Source organism: Mugil cephalus, chromosome 3 (genome assembly GCF_022458985.1).
Source record: "Mugil cephalus isolate CIBA_MC_2020 chromosome 3, CIBA_Mcephalus_1.1, whole genome shotgun sequence".
NCBI lineage: Eukaryota > Metazoa > Chordata > Actinopteri > Mugiliformes > Mugilidae > Mugil > Mugil cephalus.
The window spans coordinates 29,106,269-29,126,502 of NC_061772.1; the positions used below are offsets into that span (position 1 = coordinate 29,106,269).

Sequence of the window (20,234 nt, forward strand, 5' to 3'; positions counted from 1 at the left end):
TAATAACAATAATAATAATAATAAGAAGAAGAAGAAGAAGAATAATACATTTTCAGGTATTAGTGAAATAAAAAGGTGAAATACAAAATAAAATAAACTTGAAAACAATAATATATAACGGAACACCAAAATAAGTAATTAAATAAACAAGAACACGATAGTATAGAGAGACCATAAAATCAAGAGTCAGATTGATGGTGGGTAGGTCAAAGTGAATAGATGAGTCTTTAAGGTGGTTTTGAATGTGGTGACTGAGTTAATGTTCTGGATATGGGGAGGAAGATAGTTCCAAAGGCGGGCTGCTGAGTGGCTAAATGATCGGTGGCCGAAGGGCTTTGAAAGTTAGAAGAAGGATCTTAAATGTGATGCGGTAACGGGTGGGTAGCCAGTGGAGTTGCTGTAAAACTGGTGTGATGTGACTGGTGTTGGGAGTTCTGGTTATGATACGGGCTGCAGTGTTCTGGACAACTTGAAGTTTGTGAAGTGATTTGAGGGGGAGACCGGAGAGCAGAGAGTTGCAATAACCAAGACGGGATGTGACTAGCGAGTGGATGAGGATGGCGGTGGACTCCGGTGTGAGGGAGGGGTGAAGGCAATACATGCTTTAATGTGAAAAATATGAAATATTTATGAAATATGTATCAGTGTAAGTGAACATGTGCTCAAAGTTGTGTGCCAACCCCTCAGAGTTGTTGCTTTATGGGGTACATGCACAGCAGGAAATTACACATTACACAAATACTACACATGGTGAGTCCAGAGTAAATATATAAAGAAATATATACAAGTACATGAAAAGAAAGTGAACATGAGTTATTGCACAGTGTCAGTATAAAACAATACTACTGACAATGTAGTGAATATTAGTGATTTTTGGCAGTTTTATGACCTTGTAACTGTTGTTTTATGTTGTATTTCATGTTTGTATTTATCTGCTCAGGCTTTTAAAAGAAAGACGCCAAGCCACCCTGTCACAAGTGACACGGGCCCTGATGCTAAGAGGAGGCGCATAGACCCTGCAGTGAAGGTGCAAGGCCCTAACAGGTTAGTGGAATCTAAGTTATTTCTACATTCAATGTTTGTGTGTGGACTTGATTTTCTTTTTTATTCACATATTATTTCTGTCACTATCTCACACTAATACTCTAACAATATGGTTATACTGTAGGTCCTTCCAGCATGATGGGGATTCTGCTATGGACTGGGAACCTTCTGTGTAAGTGGCCTCAGAATGAAACCTTAGTTTCAGAGTTCCCTTCAGGCCAGTGCTGATAAACTGGACAGTTTAGGACAGTTACTACATGATGTCATCTAATGGCTTTGTAGTATATGCATGGCTCAACAATATAACACTTTATGTTTCCCATGCAGCAGTGCAGGTCCATCAGTGTCCTCCACTGACCAAGATGTCGTCCCAATGGAGGTAGATGAGCAGAGCAGCAGGTATGTGAATAATGGCTAGAGCCCACGATGCAGTACATAGTGTATGACAATATACAACATACATAAAGTGGCTGATACAACCCTGAGTTGAAGAATGGATGGAAATAATGAATATACATATATACATAGTATGACATAGATGCCATTGATGAACTCTGAGGCATAAATGAGAGCAGTGACCAGTAAAGTCCAGAGAGTCTCAAACCCAAACTGGGAGCTGGTTCCACAGGAGAGGAGCCTGATAGCTGAAGGCTCCACCTCCCATTCTCCTTTAAAAAACTCCAGGAATGGTCATGTTCAGAGAGAAGTGACCAGTAATGTCCAGAGAGGTGCTGGACATTACTGCTTATGGAAATGTATCAGTGATATTAGGTTTAGTATTTGATACATGCATGTCTCACCAATAGAACGTTTTATGTTTCCCATGCAGCAGTGCAGGTTCATCAGTGTCCTCCACTGATCAAGATGTCGTCCCAATGGAGGTAGATGAGCAGAGCAGCAGGTACGTAATCAACAACCCCAAGGTTCATTTTAAAGACCTACTGCAGCTCCCTTATGCTGAGAGATCTGTAAACATTTACATGCACAATTTGTGTTATATGATGCATATAGCACATTGAGAACATGCATCTCAGTTGGAGTTTGTTGGAGCTCAATGCACTGGTTTATGTTTAAAGTGCCAAGACCAAAGAAATTATATTAATTATATTGTGTGATTTAAATCCTTAACGTAGGACTTTAATCAATATGTGAACAGTGGAATTTCTCTCCTTCATGTCTTTCAGCTCTCCGCCTTCGGCTGCGCAGAAGAATTTAAAGATTTCTCTATCAGTTTGTTGTTGTGTTTTTTTTAATGAATTTCAAGTAAATGAAAATGACATGCTGAGACATTTTTACTGTTGTGTAATTTATTTTAATATAGAAAAGGTCAACAAAGTGACCTGCCCTTATGCAGCAAGTTTATGTGTAAGAAATATAAAAAATGAAAAAGATAATGAGAAAGCAGATGAGAAAATGTAAAATGTATTCTTCTTATTATTATTATTATTGCACAGGATTGAAAGCAACTCTCAATTTGATGGGAAATGTCTGACAGATAAATTTCATGTGTGTAGAGTTAGTGAAAATGTTAAACATGATCATGAAATGTAAATAAGAAAAGGAAAGAAAGGAATTTAGAAACAGAATGTGTGAATTACAGCGTTGATGGAGTCTGAAAGAGATTTTAGGAATAAGCGAAGAAATGAGAGAGTGTTTTAAGGCTCTTTTGAACTTTTTGAAAGTTACAGGTTTAGGTTTTTAGTTTTTTTTTTACACATTTTATTACGTTGAGATTGTAACCTGAAGCTCATCCTGAGATGAGATTACACACTCTACTGCAGTAGGTGGCGATATACAAGGTAATGACGAAGAAGAAGACGAAGAAGAAGAAGAAGACGAAGAGGAAGACGAAGACGAAGAAGAAGACCCTCCTCCGGAAGTGTCCATAACACAGCAAGGCTACCTGACGTTAGCTAAAAAATTCAACAACACTTATCAGTCCACATGTGAATTAAACTTGTTTCGCTACCATGAAAGATGTTGCCGGGTACCTCAAGCAGCAGCAGAGCAACAGCTCCACGCCGGAGATGGCGGCGGTTTGCATTTTCTCTCTGTGTCTGTGTGGGTTTTCTTGCACTGATTGCCCTGTATTGTCTGTTTAAGCTTGCACAAGCATTCTTTATACCCAGTCCCTTGTATTGCACTTAGTTCTATGTCCTCATGTAGATCCATGGTCCTGGAGGAACGTCCTCTCCATTCACTGTGGACTGCACCTGCTGCTATATATAGATAAAAAGATATAGATAGATATAGAGAAGATTTAGAGAAGGCTGCACCAAGGACTGCTGGAGTCAGCTTCTCCACAACAACAGACATTTACACCTCCAGGTGGAGGAGGAGGCCAACCTGCATCAGAAAGGACCCCAGTCACATACACTCTTTTTGCCTCCCTCCCCTCAGGCAAGAAGCTGCCAGACTGTTAAATTCTGGTGAAGCTGTGTGAACTGCACAAGCTCATGCTGCTTTGTTGCTGTTTTTATTTATCACCTTTTATCACTTATTATTTTATCTATACTGTTTTGATTTAGTGTCTATATACTATAGTTACTTATGGGAAGTAAGCTGGGTGAACATAATTTTGTTCCATCTCATGCTTCTGTGTGGTCATGAGTGACACAGAAAAATCCTCAAATCCTTGAAATGACAATAAAAACCTTTTTGACCTTGGGCTTGTTTAGGCCAGTCATCAGGGAACTCTGTGGGTAAAACAGAAGCTTGTTTGACTTGTTTCACATTCTTGTCTTGTTTCGAATTCCATTTATTATCATTAAAGGAAGATTGTTTTGCCTAAGCTACACCCATGAAATATATGCTGATGAAGCCATTGTTTCCACTTCCCTATTTCACAACATCCCATATGACACACTCTAACCTGGACAGACGGACAGAGAGACAGACTGAGACTGCTTTCCTGTTAATATCCACTGTTTTTGGGATACTTCTTAGATCTTCTTTTACATTTAGTTAAATTGTGTCAGAAGTGAACGAGGATAATTAAAAAAACAACAACAAAAAAACAAACATGGCAAACTCCAACTCCGTCTACTTTGATAAGTCTGGGTTTGGGCCAGATTGGAATCAGGACTTTGTAAGAATTAGGACTACCACAGAGAAGATGCCACCGTACAGGTAAGTGGTTTTATATGCTATATACTAATTAGTTTAGCCAGTTTGTTTTCTTTGACTGACTTCCCTGAACGGTGGGAAGCTCCTACTCCTTTCTTTCGAACACACAGCCTCAGCACATTCACTTTGTAAAGTTCATACATTTATGGCATAGTTTTCTTGTGTATGTTGTGTATCGTTCTATTTCATAGACACAAAGACTAATTTATTAAATAGACAAAGCAGTAGAGCAGCCTTGTGTGCCTAATGTATTAAATAATCAAAGCAGTACAGCTGTTAACTGAAAATTACTCAAAAAAAGGAACGTCTTTACAACGTTCCCAGAGTGTTACGATAGTTCTTTGGCAACATGAGAACCAAAAATCTGCCATTCTCGAACTATTACAGATTTGTAGAGCTAAGGAAAATGACGACAGAAGCTGGAGTCATTTACTTTTGCACTCTCAAGGCGAGATTACACCAAACACATATAAAACATAGACGGTCTCGCCCTAGTGCCACGGCGCCATACCAGTATGACTGTACAGCACGCAGCCCGCAACACGTAGTATGTAGTACGTATTACGTATATGAAGTGCGTAGTCCGTACGTATTACGTAATAGGAAGCGCGACACTATAGATTAGCTCGCATAGCATTTTATCAAGCCCTGTTTAACCGCACACAGCTACAAATTAAGTTTTCATGGTAAGGATCAAATAGTCCTGTTTGTGGTTTATGGAAGAGTTAAAGTGAGGAATGATCAGTCACTTTGTTAGAAATGTTTGTTGAGAAACAGCAACAGACGCTGACTAGGGAACACTCGGTTAAGAGGCTAGGTTATCGTGTTAGCAGTATGCTATCGTCTTGCATGCTTCTCGTGTTGGTTAATAAGAGTAATGTGAATAATAAGCCTGCCATTCATTCATGTCATTCATGAGATCGTGAGACATGAGTTGAATAAAATGAGGGAAAAGATTATGAAACAACTTTGTTGACACACGTTCAAAATAACCGACCGATGAGACAATGATGTACAACATGCTTGTCGTTACTTTTGGTGCACGTCTAGTAACAATTCTAATAACAACAATAATAATAATAATAATAATAATAATAACAATAATAATAATAATAAGAAGAAGAAGAAGAAGAATAATACATTTTCAGGTATTAGTGAAATAAAAAGGTGAAATACAAAATAAAATAAACTTGAAAACAATAATATATAACAGAACACCAAAATAAGTAATTAAATAAACAAGAAGATGATAGTATAGAGAGACCATAAAATCAAGAGTCAGATTGATGGTGCGTAGGCCAAAGTGAATAGATGAGTCTTTAAGGTGGTTTTGAATGTGGTGAGTGAGTTAATGTTCCGGATATGGGGAGGAAGATAGTTCCAAAGGCGGGCTGCTGAGTGGCTAAATGATCGGTGGCCGAAGGGCTTTGAAAGTTAGAAGAAGGATCTTAAATGTGATGCGGTAACGGGTGGGTAGCCAGTGGAGTTGCTGTAAAACTGGTGTGATGTGACTGGTGTTGGGAGTTCTGGTTATGATACGGGCTGCAGTGTTCTGGACAACTTGAAGTTTGTGAAGTGATTTGAGGGGGAGACCGGAGAGCAGAGAGTTGCAATAACCAAGACGGGATGTGACTAGCGAGTGGATGAGGATGGCGGTGGACTCCGGTGTGAGGGAGGGGTGAAGGCAATACATGCTTCAATGTGAAAAATATGAAATATTTATAAAATATGTATCAGTGTAAGTGAACATGTGCTCAAAGTTGTGTGCCAACCCCTCAGAGTTGTTGCTTTATGGGGTACATGCACAGCAGGAAATTACACATTACACAAATACTACACATGGTGAGTCCAGAGTAAATATATAAAGAAATATATACAAGTACATGAAAAGAAAGTGAACATGAGTTATTGCACAGTGTCAGTATAAAACAATACTACTGACAATGTAGTGAATATTAGTGATTTTTGGCAGTTTTATGACCTTGTAACTGTTGTTTTATGTTGTATTTCATGTTTGTATTTATCTGCTCAGGCTTTTAAAAGAAAGACGCCAAGCCACCCTGTCACAAGTGACACCGGCCCTGATTCTAAGAGGAGGCGCATAGACCCTGCAGTGAAGGTGCAAAGCCCTAACAGGTTAGTGGAATCCTAAGAAGTTATTTCTACATTTAATGTTTGTGTGTGGACTTGCTTTTCTTTTTTATTCACATATTGTTTCTGTCACTATCTCACACTAATACTCTAACAATATGGTTATACTGTAGGTCCTTCCAGCATGATGATGATTCTACTATGGACTGGGAACCTTCTATGTAAGTGGCCTCAGAATGAAATCTTAGTTTCAGAGTTCCCTTCAGGCCAGCGCTGATAAACTGGACAGTTTAGGACAGTTACTACATGATGCCATCTAATGGCTTTGTAGTATATGCATGTCTCAACAATATAACACTTTATGTTTCCCATGCAGCAGTGCAGGTCCATCAGTGTCCTCCACTGACCAAGATGTCGTCCCAATGGAGGTAGATGAGCAGAACAGCAGGTATGTGAATAATGGCTAGAGCCCACGATGCAGTACATGGTGTATGACAATATACAACATACATAAAGTGTCTGATACAACCCTGAGTTGAAGAATGGATGGAAAGAATGAATATATACATATATACACAGTATGACATAGATGCCATTGGTGAACTCTGAGGCATAAATGAGAGCAGTGACCAGTAAAGTCCAGAGAGTCTCAAACCCAAACTGGGAGCTGGTTCCACAGGAGAGGAGTCTGATAGCTGAAGGCTCCACCTCCCATTCTCCTTTAAAAAACTCCAGGAATGGTCATGTTCAGAGAGAAGTGACCAGTAATGTTCAGAGAGAAGTGACAGTAATGTTCAGAGAGAAGTGACCAGTAATGTTCAGAGAGAAGTGACCAGTAATGTTCACAGAGGTGCTGGACATTACTGCTTATGGACATGTATCAGTGATTTTAGGTTTTAGTATTTGATACATGCATGTCACACCAATATAACACTTTATGTTTCCCATGCAGCAGTGCAGGACCGTCAGTGTCCTCCACTGACCAAGATGTCGTCCCAATGGAGGTAGATGAGCAGAGCAACTGGTACGTAATCAACAACTCCAACCCCAAGGTTGATTTTAAAGACGTACTGTAGCTCCCTTAATCTGAGAGATCTGTAAACATTTACATGTACAATTTGTGTTATATGATGCATATAGCACATTCAGAACATGCATCTCAGTTGGAGTTTGTTGGAGCTCAATGCACTGGTTTATGTTTAAAGTGCCAAGACCAAAGAAATTATATTAATTATATTGTGTAATTTAAATCCTTAACGTAGGATTTTAATTAATGTGTGAGTTTAATATGTGTGTTTTGTATCACATTTAAAGTCAATTTTCTCTTCTTGATGTCTTTCAGCTCTCCGCCTTCAACTGTGTGGCAGAGGAAGAAGATTTCCTTATCAGTTTCAATTCTCTTTTATTCGGACCAGAAAATGAATAGAAAAGGTCAATGAAGTAACCTGCCCTTATGCAGCAAAACCAAATCCAAGAGGTCCACTGTGCCAGTCGCCAAGGGTCAGCACCGACTTGTCCACCAACGATGGGAGAGTTAAGTCTAAACCACAACTCCTCCCACCTGTAGCCAACCAATCATATTTCTGGGACGTTGGCCAGAAGTCGTGTGGTGGTTTTTCCAGAGGGATTAACGAACGCGCTGTCAAAGATGAAAGTAACATGAGGTGACACTAGAGCAAGTAGTCGTTTGTTCAGATTCAGCTGCGACTGTTATAAATTAGAATAATAATAAGAAAAGTAAATAAATGTAAAACCAAACAAGGAACATTTATGCATTTATTTTGGTTTATTGTAAATCATTAAAACTTTTTGGGCTTCAGTTAATCTTTTTACCAAATCAGTTTTAGAATAAGAGTTTGATTTAAACCCATGTTTTTTAATTTACTTCATGACATGTCTGGTTTCTATTTGGACAATAAAAAAATGCAGATTTCTAATAATTATTTCATATCATGCAAAAAAAATAAATTAAAACAATTATGGAAAGATGAATTACCTCCTTCGTTTAAACTGTTTGTACACCAGCTTACATTTTTTTTCACTTGAAAAGACTGAAAAGTTTTGGTCCATTATTGAATTTGGTTTACCTGGGCTTTTTTCTTTCTTTTTCTTTCGGCATTGTGTGTATGTCTCTACATCCATATGACTGAATAAAAAAGATTTAAAATGAGAGAAATGTTAAGGGATCCATTCATTCATTATACATTATTTTTATTCTTATTATGACACAGGATTGATACTCATGGAAAGGGGGCACCACTTACAGGCATACACTGTATCCTGTAAGAATTCATCAATTAATATTAGCTCAATCTTAATTTCTAGTAATAAATGCATTTCATCATATCTGAGGCGTCAGCTCTCAGTTCAGAGATCATCTATTTCCAGCTCACAAAGACCTTCTGACAACGACTTAAGTGAAATAAGTGGTTTATTTACGACGGTGAATAGTGAATAATAAACAATATAATGAATAATATAACAGAGTAATGGGAAATGATGAGAATACCAAAGTAAATGAGTTTTAACGAAAGTGAGAAGTACGAAAATGAGAACGCAAACCGAACCTAATTTCTTAAATTAGTTATTTATTTATGTTTGTTTAAGGTTGCTTTATTTATCACACGCATCAACTCTGCTCAAATATGAAGGTGATTGTCTACTTATGGAAACTCCTTGGACGCTGCTCTGAACAACTGGATCGGGACCAAACGCTGTCCTGGTGACCTCGATCTTCCACAGCGGTATTGTTGGGGAAACCAGCTGTACTGAAGCGTTGAGAGCAGAGTGAAGGAAAAGGTTACGTAGACAAAGTGGACAAAGTGGACAAAGTGGTTGTCGTGCAGCAGAGTCTGATGGCTTGTGTTGAAAATTGTTTGTCAGTGATGGAATTGAAAAAATACTTCCGATGGCTGATCGAAAATATCTATAAAAATATTATTAGTGTGTGACTGTCTTGACAGTTAAAATAAAATTCACCTTGTACTTTGAAAAAGCCGTGCGTTAAATGTCACGAGAATAATTCAAAAATCAACTGGTGGGCAACAGAAACTTTGAGTTGAATGTAAAAAGTATCAGGACAAAAAAAAAAAAAAAAAAAAGAGAGACTCGGAGATGGAGAAAGAACAACTTGAAAGAGATCTTTATCTGCCACAGGTGGTCCAAGACTCCTTTTAGTCTGGTTGTTCTTATATTTGGTGCCAGAATGTGGATTCCGGCGAAGTGACCCCTCTGGTGGGTCAGGGAGGAAAACGATGTTCTCCTACAAAAGCAACCGTCAGTTTGATGGGGAAATGTCTAACATGTTATGTATGTAGAGCCAGTGAAAATGCTGAACATGATCATGAAATGTAGTGAATATGAAAATGGGAGAAAGAAATTTTAAAACTGAATACATTGCAGTGTCCATGGAGTCTGAAAGGGATTTTAGGAATAAGTGAGGAAATGAGAGTGTTTTAAGGCCCTTTTGAACTTTTTAAAAGTTACAGGTTTAGGAAAAGTTTTTTTTTTTTTTTTTTTCCAGAATATATGAATTACAGCGCTCATGGAGTCTGAAAGAAATTTTAGGGAATGCGAGTAGAAATATGGGGGTTTTGTCTTTATCGTTTCATCCTGAGATTACACACTCCCTGCAGTAGGTGGCGATATAAAGGTAATGACGAAGAAGAAGACGAAGAAGAAGAAGAAGAAGACCCTCCTCCGGAAGTGTCCATAACACAGCAAGGCTACCTGACGTTAGCTAAAAAAATCAACAACACTCATCAGTCAACACGTGAATTAAACTTCTTTCGCTACCATGAAAGATGTTGCCGGGTACCTCAAGCAGCAGCAGAGCAACAGCTCCACGCCGGAGATGGCGGCGGAGTGGCACGGACTGGAGGAGCTGTACAACAAGAGGTAAAATAGTCGTTAGCTGCCGGATTAGCTGCCGTTAGCTCCCTCATTCATTGGAATTGACGCTGAGTCATGCGCGAAGCTAACGAACTTAACGCTCGTAACCGGCTATTAATATTAGTTTGTTACCGAATAGATAGTATCAGGTAAGATAAAAAATACTTTGTGTGTTTTAGGTTTGACCTCAGCACCTGGTATTTAAAATAAAATGTATTGGCCTGTCACAAGTTTCCTGTAGCTGCTAGCATGGAAGCTATGCATGAGTTTACATTACTTCACCATAATAATACAAGTCTTAGTATTTTACCGACTAGTATTGGAGTTTGTAGAGCTATTAAATAGGAGACTTATTGTTTTTTTTCACCCATTGACACGTTAAAAACAAAACTTGTTTGCTTGTTAAACAAACTAAAGTCCCAGAATAATCATTAAATCTTAACAGCATGAACTTGTTTACAATATACAGGAGCACATTCAGGATATATGATTCAAATTTAGCTTCTCAGGGCTCTGACTAGTTTGTCAATTCTTGTACTTGCTGATAATGGGAAGTAATTCAGAGAAACTGTTCACTGTTGAAACGCTTTGTTTGCTTGTTTTTTTTCTGACAGGTTGTGGCATCAGTTGACTCTGAAGCTGACAGACTTTGTTAAAGATCCTTGCTTCAAAACAGGAGATGGCCTCATACAGGTACCTGCACCTCGCTCACAGACATTAAAGAGTATACGCTGATTTTTATGCATCCGTTAATATCCGGTAGTGACTTATCTTTAATATATGTGTGCATGTGCTTGTAATTTTCTTATTTTTCTGCTTTTTATTGCTTTTATAAACTGAGTCAAAGTCAATCATTTGACTCGGTTTAGAAGATGTTTGAAGCATAAATATTTATAAATGACCTTATACTGAATCTCGCCATCAAAGCTGTGGTCGAAAAGTAGTGGGTGTAATAATATAGAATTAAATTAGTATGAAACATATCAGATATATCAGAAAGATCAGGGGGTTGTTTGGGTTTGGACACGAGGCAGGAACTCAAAAAAAAAATGCTTCAATTTTCGGTCAGATACTAAACATCAAGTTATTATTTTGTATGTGATCGTAATGACTTCAAAACACGACCATTTAAAAACTAAACGGACTAAAAGTATTGGTTCAGATGTGGAGTATTTTTTTTTTAATTGTCATTTTTTTCTTCTTGCAGCTTTATGAAAACTTCATCAGCGACTTTGAACACAGGTGAGATGAAAACCGTGCGATCAGTCTGAAAATGTAACTGGATCCTGTTGTTCTGCCGCTAATTATTTTTATTTATCGTATTTATTGTACAGAATCAACCCACTGTCGCTGGTGGAGATTATTCTGTACGTTGCCAGACAGATGTCAGGTGAGAACAGGAGGGAACGTTTTCTTTCGGTCATTCTTATTTTCATGTTGACGTTTCATTAAAATTAGTTTTTTCCCTTTAATGTTTAGATCCAAAAGACGCCATCACTTTTCTGGAGAAGACCAAGGAAAAGGTAAGTTCAAAGCCGACAGGACATCTGTTTCTAAACGTACATTTCGTGAACCGTGTTTCTGATCAGACTTTGTCTCCTTCAGGTGAAAAGCAGCGACGAAGCCGTCATCCTCTGCAAGACTTCGATCGGCAGCCTCAAGTTGGAAATCAGCGATCTTCCTGCCACAAAGGTGAAACCTTTTAAACTCTCAGCTCTGTCTTCGTTTGCAGGCTGCTGATGCAAACGCTCTTCACGCCTCATTTAGAAATAACGCTGCGCCGTGATGTTCACACGCGATGCGTCTGTGAAGCTGAGCGCCAAAAAAAAACCAACAGCCGTCAAACACAAAATCACCTCAGATTTACAACTCACACGTGGCTGCGCAACTCGGGCTCCTACCAAAATAAACTGGAGGTGTTGGAACTTCGTTTCCCTTCATATCTGAGATTTTAAACATCAGTCACAGTAGAAACTTGATTGAAGTTGTTCTGCTGCTGTAAACGAGCACATCATGTTTTAATCAAGGTTTAAATAAATCTAAATAATAAATCAGACTTAATTTAGCTCTAGCTTAATTCAGATTTGGTTCTGAGTTGGAGAAAATCCACCCGATTAGAGATTATGTGCAGATTTTGAACCCGTCACAAAACAATTCAATGTTTATTATGTCTAATAACTGGTTTTGATTTAAAAGATGCGATGTTCTAGCTCATTGTGCCTCGACCTGAGTCTCCACAGATCTCTCTCTTACTAGTTTCTTTGACTAAATTCAGTTGTACCAACAAAACGTGAACATTTGCTGTGTCCGAAATTTGCAAAAAAGTAGTGACCATCCCATCGTCACTCAACGGGAGGTGGATATCCCATCATGCATCGTGTCTCCAGCGCCACTAACGCCATTAATGAACATTAGTGGCACCAGTTTCTGGTTGTTACAGAAACAAGTCAAGCACAGATAAGTGGCGAAATGTCCTCAGTCTACAGTTAAAGAAAAATAAAGACAGATATGTCCCAAATTTCCCCAGGAGACTGTTTATTTCCACAGAAAACACAAATGAAGTGATGAATTTTCTCATCAAAATCTGATTCATGAAAAGTACAACAAGGTCCAGACGTCTGTCAGGAAACATTTACACGGATCAAAAAGTATTTTGAAAGTATTTTTTGCTGTGTTTATATGTTGAATACTCGGCAGGAGACACATTTTGAAGTTTTGCTGCTTCTCTTTCATGAACATCACACGCATTTGTTTACAAAATCATCACGTTTTAGTGACGTCAGGTTGCATCGAAGCTCCTCTAACTGAACCGTATCAAACCGACACAAATCGTTCCTTTTAAAAGTGACTCGTATCTTACCCCGTGTACTGAGATCTATATATACATCAGATCGTCTTGTATTGGAGAGGTTCACCCTCCGCCCCAACTAATAACGTTTCTGCTTCAAAACCTTCAGAAAATCATTGAAGAGGTGGAGGAAATGTTGAACAACTTGCCCGGGGTGACGTCGGTCCACGGCCGGTTTTACGACCTCTCCAGCAAATACTACCGCATCATCGGGAACCACGCCTCCTACTACAAGGACGCTCTGCGCTACCTCGGCTGCGTGGACATCAAAGACCTTCCAGGTGAGCGCGACGGGCGTCAAAACCGATTTAAAAAAAAATAAAAAACCAATACGAAGCACGGTGCTCACATCTCTGAGTTATTCTCCACAGAGACAGAGAAGCAGGAGAGGGCGTTCACACTCGGACTGGCTGGACTCTTGGGAGAAGGCGTTTACAACTTTGGAGAACTGGTGGGTTTTCCTCTGAGCAAAGTGGTTTTTGTGTTGTACAGCTGAAGAGCAGAGTCATAACGGCCACGTTTCTTGTTTTGTCTTTTGCAGCTCATGCATCCTGTGCTGGAGTCTCTGAGGAACACGGACAAACAGTGGCTCATCGACACGTTATACGCCTTCAATGGGGGCAACGTGGAGAAGTTCCAGGGCTTCAAGTCGGCCTGGGGCCAACAGGTGAGTCACGTTATATCAGACTTTCACTCACAGTCCTCTCGTCAAAACAAATAATAAAACTTAGGACTTTTCTGGAGACTTTTGTTTTGGTTGAATGAGCTAAATTTCACTGCTTCCCACACGTGGATCAACCTTTTTAACCGGTTCGTTTTCTCTCTTGAATGCAGCCTGACCTTGCAGCACATGAAGCCAAACTAATGCAGAAGATCCAGCTGCTCTGTGTGATGGAGGTGAGTCACATTTAAGCTTTTTCCTCTCGACCAGTTTTACTCTAGTAATGAGTAGTAATTGCACAGAGGTCGTCTGTGATTTTAATCCTTAAAAATCGAACACAAGCGTCATTTGTGAAGTGAAACTTGCTTGTTACCCAACACATTTATCCTGACTGTTATGAAACAAATCCAGTGAGAAGTTTTATTTTTGAGAATCCTGTTAAATTTCTGCCTCTCTTTATGAATTGTGAAGAGGATGATGAGATTGGTGACGTGCGTGGCAACATGTTTAGATGTGTTGGATTTAATTTAGTGGCGTTTTAATGTGTTCATCACGTCAGTAAAGGTGAAGACCTGATTTAAATACTGTTAGTTTGTAAATTCTCCCCCAGGATCAACACATCATGTTTTTTTTGTTTTAAATCTTTATTGATCAAAAACTGCAAAATAACAAAAGCTGTGAATCAGCCGCTTTATTTCCAGATGCTCGTGCATCATCATCATCAAGTTCTGCCTTGCAGATTTTGTATTGCACATTCTTCTCTTTTATATTTCTGGTGAAATGCTCCCAAACGTTTGAGCTCTGTTGCCAGTTATGACATCTCATGATGCCATTTGGCCACAGCTGCACGACTGCGTAACTGCGTCAAGGCCAGAAACTAAGAAGGTACAGAGGCAGGAAAACAAAGTAAACAATGACGTTGTTCATTAAATTAGTCGATGTAATCGTGGCTGGTCGACTAGTCTGTGCAGCCCCCAGACTGAAGCTCAAATACATTCAGAAGTTCTGATTTGCTGCTAACTGCAGACGTCTCCTCTTCTTCCCAGATGACCTTCACCCGTCCGGCGAATCACAGACAGCTGACGTTCACCGAGATCGGTCAGAGCGCCAAGATCCCCGTTAACGAGGTCACTACGGAGGGAATAATGTCACCGCTCGGTTTCTGATGACGCAGCAGAGCCGATGTCATTTCATCTTTTTCCTCTTTAACTGAAGGCTGCGGTTTATTTTTCATTCCTGCAGGTGGAGCTCCTGGTGATGAAGGCTCTGTCCGTGGGGCTGATCAAGGGGAACATCGATGAGGTGGACCAGAAGGTGCAGATGACCTGGGTGCAGCCCAGAGTACTGGACCTGCCACAGGTTCGTTTTTTTCAGAGGACGTATCACACGTGACATTTGCTGTGTTTCCATTCCCCCCCTGGATGAGAGCGAAACATAAATATCTCGATAAAAAAAAATAGTAAATCCTCTCAAATATCAGTCAACGCTCTCATGAGGTGGTTTTTCCAGACGTATTGATATAAAAGTTTATTGCAAACGTGCAATGGAAACACAGTTCACTGGAGGTGATGCAGGGGGTCATGTGACCAGTTCATTTTGAGGTTCATCTTCCTCAAAGTGACGAGAATTTAAGAGAATTAAAACACCTTTCTGTTCATGTATTTTTATTTATTTATTTCCTCCTGCTCGGCTGCACGTCAGGACTAATAGTTGGCGTCTTGGTTTCAGATCAAAGGGATGAAGGAGCGTCTGGACTTCTGGTGTGGTGACGTGAAGAACATGGCCATGCTGGTGGAGCAGCAGGCCCACGACATCCTCACCTAGACCCGGACCCGGACCCGGACCCGGACCTGGACCTGGACCTGGACCTGGACCCGGACCCGGACCTGGACCCCTCCAGTCCTGACGACAGAGAGCTCACACTTTTTTTTTTTTTCATAATTTACTTTTGTTTTGTTTCTACGCGACGTTCATTCTTCTGTTACTGTCACTGTTTATTACCAATCTGTAAATTACACCGTGGTATTTTACAAATAAACAACGGGTTGGTACATCACTGCATGAGCTGTACAAACGTAATAAAATATCTACAAAAACCACACTCAAGTCTGTTATTATTTCCTATTAATTATTGATTCTCAAGTGTCTTTAAATATGAAACTGTGTTGATACTTGTGCATCTTAATTAATTTATTTGTTTTAATTTGTACTTTACAATTCAAGATGGACGTCCTTCACAGTGCAAACTAAAAAAAGCAATAACACGTAAAAATAAACTGTTTACTTCCTATGTTTTCTACTAGCAAGCTGCTTTGTCTGCTAATGCTAATATCGCATCAACACTTTTTTATCCTTGGTGTTAATTGAACTGCAGCAATTTAAACCTCCAAAAAAATGATCAAAGTTAAAATATTTTCCCAAGTTTATGTGTCCAATGCTTTATATTTGTTGACTACCTAAATAGCTCTTTAAATAAAAATAAAATAATTATAATTATAATAATTGATCTTAAATTGGAGAGAGATATGTTTATGTGACTATATCATTTCTAAGTTCAAATTCTCATCTTTAATATAAGAATAATAACATTATGTCAGGGTCAGTGTCACCGTTAAATAAATAAAAGTAATTAAATATCAAGCACAAAAATTGACTCCAAAGGTAAATAATAGGACGGTTAAAATGTTTTTTTAAATAATCTTATATAGAAGTTATATATTTATTTACTTTTAATCAAGTCATGCACCATTCTTTAAACTTGTAAAAATCTGAAAACCTATCAAGACCAACTCTGAGATCTCAAATAAAATCATCCCACCGAGCAGGAAAGTACAATAATGACTTGTGACGTGGATTCGGTTAAAACAAAGACTTTTTTCTGTGGCGGACTCGTTAAATATTGATGTGTTGTTGAATTTTAAATAAAGCGGCTGCACCGTTGTTAACGCTGGAGGACGGACTTGGTGCCGAGTCCTCTTTCATTAGCGTCACGTAACTACAGACCTGTGCATAAGCTACGGAGGACAAAAAGTGACTTAAATACATGTAGAAATAATTACAAATAATTAAATAAAACGTTGAATCCACATCCCTCCATTTTAATCCCTTTATCTGTTGTCAAGGTATTCTGCATATACACAGATAAGCCATAACATTATGACCGGCTGCCTGATAATGCGTCTGTTCCACTTTTGCCACCAAAGCAGCTCTGACCCATCCAGGTGAGGACTCTGACCCCTAGTGGCCTGTGATGTAATTACAAGGGGTCAGTTAAAATAAAATATTGTTTAAAAAAAAAACTTCATACAAATAGGATTATTTTACTCCCATGTGTCTGAAACCTTAATCTACCTAAACTATAGAGAGTAACAGGACTTTTTATTCTCTATCTACATCTGTTTGACGAGTTTTTGTCGTTTTGTCGACGTTGTTTTTGTCTAGAACATCCAACAAGATGCTGGACTGGATTGAGAGCTGGTGATTGGTTCCCAATGTGTCCCAGAAGACTTTGTTAAAGCATCACGCTGACTCCACTGGTCCACTGCCTTCTTCTCACGATGCATCCTGGTGCCATGTGGACTTCAGGTAACAGGAAGCATCCTCACTGAGACATCCAGTATCTTCTCATCAGTACTCAAACTTCATGAGGGTTGTGATATAGATCCAATGGTAAAAATAAAGCTTTGCCTTGTAGCGCCAGTTTTCCTTTTCACCACAACGTTCTGGCCAGAAGAAACCAACCAACTCGTCACAGACTGGTTCAAGGTTCAAGGAAACTGGAGAATCTTACTGAGAAATTATGCTTAGACAGTTTTATTAAATGGATTTTATATCTTTGTCATTTGTCACCATTGAGCTGTCAGGGAATTTGTGTTCTTGTAATCGTGAGACAAAAAAAGAAGAAGCATGAGACGGTGATAAAGACGCTTGTATTTGCCTTTTAGTGAGTTTGCCTCAGACGTTTTTCTGCATCATTTGCGTCTTTTGGACGTTAACTCGTGTCCTTCATTTGTCCTCATTGTTGATGGACACAAAAAGAGCTCCACTGAGGACTGATGTGCGTTTGTTAAGCTTCAATGGACACCCGCGTCTCGTTCTGCAGAGGATGACTTTTACCAGAGTTTAAATTAAAAAGGGAAATGTCAAACACAAAATGCCAACTGGAAAATGTCACATCTGCGCTAACATCTTAACATTACTCCATGAGCTGATTATCCTCCATAAATATAGTAAAAAAAACAAAACAAACAAACAACCTTTTTCTTTTTATTTAATTCCGGGTGATTCTTCTCCATAATGTCCACATCTGACAAAGATCAGCTGACTTGATTTAATTTGATTTCATGATTTACTACATTGGGTTAATGTGTCTCATGTCCGTCAGTCCTAGAAAATGTGGAAATTGGAAAAGCTAGCAATAATAGTAATGATAAAAAAGCATAAGCATGTGTGTGTGTATATATATATATTTATAATATATATATAATTAATATATCTTATTATATTTATCAATTAAATTGTCATGGCAACTCTGGTCGTCATCATTATGTCTCATCCTATTTGTATAACGTCAAACAACGAACTAAAATTCAAATAATTGTCACCTGAACATTCATCAACATGATATTAACTACGTAAAATGACAGAAACTATTATTGAAAAAAAATAAATAAATCAAATATTTGACGAGTATTTTAGTTTGGTCCAAGTCCCGCCCACTAACATGGAGGAGGCGGGGCTTATTAGTCTCCATGGTTACGCCCACTGAGTGGTAAAAAAGTGACTGTTGAACATGGAGATTAGCAGCATTAGCTTAAATCGTAGATTTTAATGGCGTTTTAGCTGTAAAACTAAATTTTTAAAAAAGGTGAGAGGCTGTTTGTGCGATTGACTGTAGCAACAGATTTGAAAAGCAGCCAGAGATATATTTTATATTTTTACAGGTTATCGAAAGTCAAAGAAAAGAGAAGTAAATGGATCGATGCATTACGGGAAACAACTGGAATCAAGGCACAGAAACCTGCTGTTGTGGTTCATTTAGTGTCAGGTAACGTTAATTTATGCTGTATTTTTTTTTCTTTTGATAAAGTTATACCTTAAGTTATTTCCTAAGTTCTGGAGGGCTGGATATTTGTGATGACTCCTCGTCATCCTTGAAAAGCTACAGTATTGTGTGGCTAACGTTAGCTACTTCTTAGTAAAGCTATTACCTAATTTCCCTACTGGGATGAATAAAGTAATCTATCTATCTATCTATCTATCTATCTATCTATCTATCTATCTATCTATCTATCTATCTATCTATCTATCTATCTATCTGTCTGTCTATTAGCATTAGCATCTTTTATTTGGTGACATTTATTATAAGTGAAAAGACCTAAAACTAACTTAAACTATCTGAAACTGAGGCTAATCCACTTTTCCAAATTCATACTAGTTCTTATGGATCATTGTTGAGTCCAGTTGTCTTTAATTTGATCTGATAATCCACATTTTTTCCCAGTTCTTGCTGTGTTTACTGCTACCATGGAGAGGGAGGAGCTAATGACCTATATTGCAGCCTCCAGCCACCAGGGGGAGCTCTACTTGCTTTGGCTTAGCTTTTGAGGAGCTGTTCCATAGTGACATATATTTATATGTCTTTCCGTCTTTATTTATGTTAATTATGTGCAGCTGTTGCTAGTTTGTCTGCTAACGTCTGCATGTATGACATCTTATTTATTTTATATTTTTTTTCCCCGATCTCTTGCTCCAGAGGAAAAACGGCGTCATTTATTGTGGCGTTATTGTGTACGTTCTGGAGGGCTGGATATTTGTGATCACTCCTCGTCATCCTTGTAAAGCTACAGCATTGTACGGCTAACGTTAGCTACTTCTTAGTAAAGCTATCACCTAAGTTCCCTACTGGGATGAATAAAATTATCTATCTATCTATCTATCTATCTATCTATCTATCTATCTATCTATTAGCGTTAGCATCTTTTATTTAGTGACATTTATCATAGGTGAAAAGACCTAAAGCTAACTTAAACTATCTGAATCTGAGGCTAATCCACTTTTCCAAATTCATACTAATTCTTATGGATCATTGTTGAGTCCAGTCGTCTTTAATTTGATCTGATAATCCACATTTTTACTGCTACCATAGCGAGGGAGGAGCTAATGACCTATATTGCAGCCTCCAGCCACCAGGGGGAGCTCTACTTGCTTTGGCTTTGCTTTTGAGGAGCTGTTCCATAGTGACATATATTTATATGTCTTTCACTCTTAATTTATGTTAATTATGTGCAGCTGTTGCTAGTTTGTCTGCTAACGTCTGCATGTATGACATCTTATTTTTGTTTTTTTTCTCCGATCTCTTGCTCCAGAGGAAAACGGCGTCATTTATTGTGGCGTTATTGTGTACGTTCTGGAGGGCTGGATATTTGTGATCACTCCTCGTCATCCTTGTAAAGCTACAGCATGGTATGGCTAACGTTAGCTACTTCTTAGTAAAGCTATTACCTAATTTCCCTACTGGGATGAATACAATTATCTATCTATCTATCTATCTATCTATCTATCTATCTATCT

At 38.6% G+C, this 20,234-nt stretch overlaps 1 protein-coding gene and 1 long non-coding RNA gene across 3 annotated transcripts; both read left to right on the forward strand.

Annotated features, from left to right (window-relative positions):
* The first annotated feature begins 962 nt into the window (after positions 1-962).
* On the forward strand, positions 963-2,273 carry LOC125005867. Its single transcript, XR_007112496.1, has 4 exons — positions 963-1,044; positions 1,169-1,216; positions 1,372-1,443; positions 2,229-2,273. It is a non-coding gene; the product is annotated as an uncharacterized LOC125005867 (long non-coding RNA).
* Positions 2,274-2,937: 664 nt separating this feature from the next.
* Positions 2,938-15,758, forward strand: psmd13 (proteasome 26S subunit, non-ATPase 13). 2 transcript variants are annotated; one of them, XM_047581568.1, is made up of 14 exons: positions 2,938-3,013; positions 10,057-10,158; positions 10,767-10,845; positions 11,360-11,394; positions 11,487-11,542; positions 11,632-11,675; positions 11,758-11,844; positions 13,110-13,281; positions 13,372-13,451; positions 13,542-13,667; positions 13,835-13,897; positions 14,708-14,788; positions 14,904-15,020; positions 15,390-15,758. In XM_047581568.1, the coding sequence occupies exons 2-14, from the start codon at positions 10,058-10,060 to the stop codon at positions 15,483-15,485; spliced, it is 1,137 nt and encodes a 378-aa protein (XP_047437524.1). In that variant the 5' UTR covers positions 2,938-3,013; position 10,057; the 3' UTR covers positions 15,486-15,758. The 2 variants fall into 2 exon arrangements, with proteins under 2 accessions (XP_047437524.1, XP_047437522.1); XM_047581566.1 differs by lacking the exon at positions 2,938-3,013 and having other exon boundaries at positions 9,952-10,158.
* The last annotated feature ends 4,476 nt before the right edge of the window (positions 15,759-20,234 follow it).